This window comes from Gavialis gangeticus, unplaced genomic scaffold (assembly GCF_001723915.1).
Source record: "Gavialis gangeticus isolate Ggan-Ray unplaced genomic scaffold, GavGan_comp1, whole genome shotgun sequence".
NCBI classification, from domain to species: Eukaryota; Metazoa; Chordata; order Crocodylia; family Gavialidae; genus Gavialis; species Gavialis gangeticus.
The window spans coordinates 827,298-830,861 of NW_017729012.1; the positions used below are offsets into that span (position 1 = coordinate 827,298).

Here is a 3,564-nt window from a genome sequence, read left to right on the forward strand (position 1 = left end):
GGGTAATTTGACCCCAGTGCTCTTCCTGCCATGGCAGGGGGTCGGACTAGATGATCTGCTCAGGTCCCTTCCGACCCTAGAAACTATGAAACTATTACATAATATGTACTAATTTATTTTAAATAAATTTTGGGGGAGTAACAAAAAAATGGTTATTTCAAATACTGGATGGTCGCCTCAACAGGTTGTGAAAAAACTGCATGAACTAATTATGATGTACAGTATATTGGCAGCAAAATGTGCTTCTCTTCTCCTAAACTGAAATGATCACAGGTTTTAAAACTTTTTGACAAATCTGGCAAAATGAGATTAGCGTAGTCCATGATAACTATACGCTTACTTTGGCTTTTTCTAGATGTTGGCCATCTTCTCCTTCTGAGTATGCAACCAATAGCTTTTGTGGTGTGTAAAACCATTCATTTTTGTCTTTGGATCTGAAACCTATAGCTAAGCCTCAGGCATGAAAGCTGCTGTGGTAAAGCAGAGTGTGCTGTATCTGACTTGGAGATACTTGAATAAAATTGATTTTTTTTTTGAAGTCGACTACATAAAAGATCACTCTGAGCCTGGAAGAATATAGCTAATTGCTTGCGGATGTTGGCACAAAATGTACTAATGTTGTTCTGCAAAGCCTGTTCCAATGACTGTTTCCTTTCTTCAGGATGGAGCTCAGCCCAGGAACTGTAAAACTCACGTCCTTATTCTTGTCCTACATGGGGGCAGCATCTTAGATACAGGAGGAGGGGACCAGAACTGCAAGACAGCAGACATCAACACCTTCAGTTCTGTATTCGAGAAGGTGACGCGGGCCCATTTCCCTGCTGCTCTGGGCCACATCCAAATCAGACTCGTCTCCTGCCCAGCTATTTGTTCGGAGGCATTCTCTCTTGTGTCCAAGTAAGTTGATTTGCATTCTAATGCATGGCTTCCCCTGTTTCTACATGTCAGTAGTGCTTTCATCAGACAAATTCATACAGATCCTCCAACTCTCTTGCTCCACTTGTGACTAACTTTTGCCCTCTTGTACATGGATGCCTCAGGAATACTATGGTTTTTTTTTTCTTGCAATCGCCACTGAGAGCTGCTTGGATTTTCCATGAGTGGTAAAGTACTGAGCCTTCCAGAGGTGGAGACTGTCAGTTCTGGCTGCACAGATTCATTTTGCAGAATGGCAAGAGATAATGCCCATGATCTTATGTCCCCAGTTTCCAGACCTGAGACGTGTTCATCCTCCAGGGATTAGACTGGAATTTTTCTCAGTGTGCGCGACACGGGTTTCTGATGTAAATCATGGGTTGTTGTTGCCGTCTGTTTAAAATGGATTGTGAGATTACATCATGCTTAGTCCAGAATGACAGAATCCAACATACTCAGTCAAGGATGCCCAAAAAGTCCACGTAATTGTTGTGCATCCGTCATATCTGTCAGATAACCTGTATGTGTTGTAGGAAAGGGATTTTTCAAAATCATTGAAAGCATTTGGGAGCACAAAAATCATTGACTTTCAACAGGATTGGTGCCTTTAAATCCCTGAAGAAGTCTCCCCCCACAGTTGGTAATATTAGTAAATAAGTTTAGTCGGCATCTCTGTCCAGAGTATGATCATACACCTATTTTTTTTGAAACTTAAGAAGACATTATACATCTTTAAACTCCTAGGACCCCCTGAATTGGAAAGAAAACAGGCGGGATAATGGCTTATGATCCTTTTTTCTAAATGTGGCTGCTTCTATAAATAATAGTACATGTCATTTATCTTGCTTTAAGAGTAGAATAATTGCAGCAATGGGCAGTATAGGAAAATCTGATATATTAGCTTAAGAATTATTGATTTTAGGAATAGTGAGAAACAGGTGTGTCTAAAGGTTACTCTAAAGTTGTGATTGACTTCTGAATTCTGCTTGAATGGGCAGGGAGAAACTTTAAATGTATATTAATGGCTTGTAATTTGCCTCATTGCTAGGGTAGACTTAAATGCAAATAATCTCTAACGAGGCTAAAAAAGCAAAAGAATTTAGACTCTATTCACCTACTAATAGCATTTTGTGTTGCCTTGAAAGTCTATTGTATAGTGTTCATTTATCATACCTTGTGAGAATGCAAAATAAAGCTAGGACCTAAATGTGATACTAAGGTGCTTTTAGAATCCATATTGACTTTGGATGTGGGGGGTGAGAGGAGGAGAAGGGAGAAGGGGGTGAAGGCTTCAAAAAGCCATACAAAGCAGAATTTGATTGCTGCTGTAGCAACAGGGGTCCATTAGCTCTGCTGAAATTTCCTATCCGGACAGATGCATTTGCTAAAGGATGTAAGTGGATACGGTGCTTGGAAGGTTACCTGCATTTACACTCAGAGGGTGCATCCTGGGTGGGTCAATTCTGCTATATTTAGCAAAGAAGCTACCGTTAAATGGCTTCTGATGCTTGATTGTGAACATGAAACTCAGCACTTAGACCAATAACGTTAACCTTAGAACACCGTGGGAATCTGCCAAAAAATGACTTACATGTCAGCAGAAAAAAGATTTGCTTTTGATCTCTGCTACTTCCATTAGCACTAAATCCAGAGAAGGAGTGGTCTGAAAATCTTCCAAGTAGATTAATTCTTAGGGGGGAAAATAGCATAAGCAAAGGAGTATTCTTTTCTAATGTACATTTTATTTGACTGGGATTAGAAGTGATCTGATGCTAATAGAGAAGAATGGAGAGAAACTCTCATTATTAAAGATGCTTGTTGGGCCCATATTGAACTCAACACTGTGACAGTAACAAACTCCCAAAGCTTCCATTGACGCAGCTGTAAAGGATTCAGGGGATGACTATGGCACAAAGCAGGAAATGATTGCTACAGAAGTTTCTGCAATTTACCCATTTCATATCATGTCTCCCTATCGTCTCTATGGGGACATGCCAAGAGCACAAGGGGAACAATATTAGAAAGAGGTTGGCAGGACTTTTGTATTGAATGAAGTGGAGAGAGAGCCTTCCCTTCTGAAGGGAGGAATGGATTTAAAGATAGAATCTAACAGTGAAGTTGACTGTAAGCAATGATGAAACTGATGGGGTGTCTTTTTTGGTTCACACTGAGAAAAGCATGAAAGAATGAACAGCAATTCTAAGGAAAACAAGATTTGCTCCCTCTAAGCCAGTTTTGTTCATGCAATGTCAGTAAAAAACTTGCATCATTTTTAGGACACATGCTACCAAGTCTTCTCTATGCTAACTTAAATAGACATGAGCTAGGGTACATGGATGCTACTTGACATTTTACATTTCTAGCCATCAAGTCTTGTTACTATTGGAGGCACTGTTTTGAAGGCAAATTACATTTCTTGTTATATTAAGCAGTGCTAGCTCAGTCATTTGAGAGAGAGAATGAACTGAAAGATTCTTTTTTAAAAAATGTAAAAACTAATGTTTCACAAAGAAAATTTAATTCCTGCTTGCCTCTCAGGAGGGCAATATGTTGTATGTGGTCTGTAAAAAAAAAAAAAAAAAATTATTTATTGGATCATATTGTCATTAAACCCAGTAGCTTTCTGAGGTTTCTGGTGGGAATCCATCT

The 3,564-nt window shown here is 39.4% G+C and overlaps 1 protein-coding gene across 2 annotated transcripts in view; it reads left to right on the forward strand.

Moving 5' to 3' along the window:
* The window catches only part of PITPNM3 (PITPNM family member 3), a 299,986-nt gene that overhangs the window by 172,484 nt on the left and 123,938 nt on the right, over positions 1–3,564 (forward strand). For both annotated transcript variants that reach the window (XM_019511015.1, XM_019511016.1), the window contains one exon: positions 662–897. In XM_019511015.1, coding sequence (XP_019366560.1) covers positions 662–897 — 236 coding nt within the window. The remainder of the gene's footprint in view (positions 1–661; positions 898–3,564) is intronic.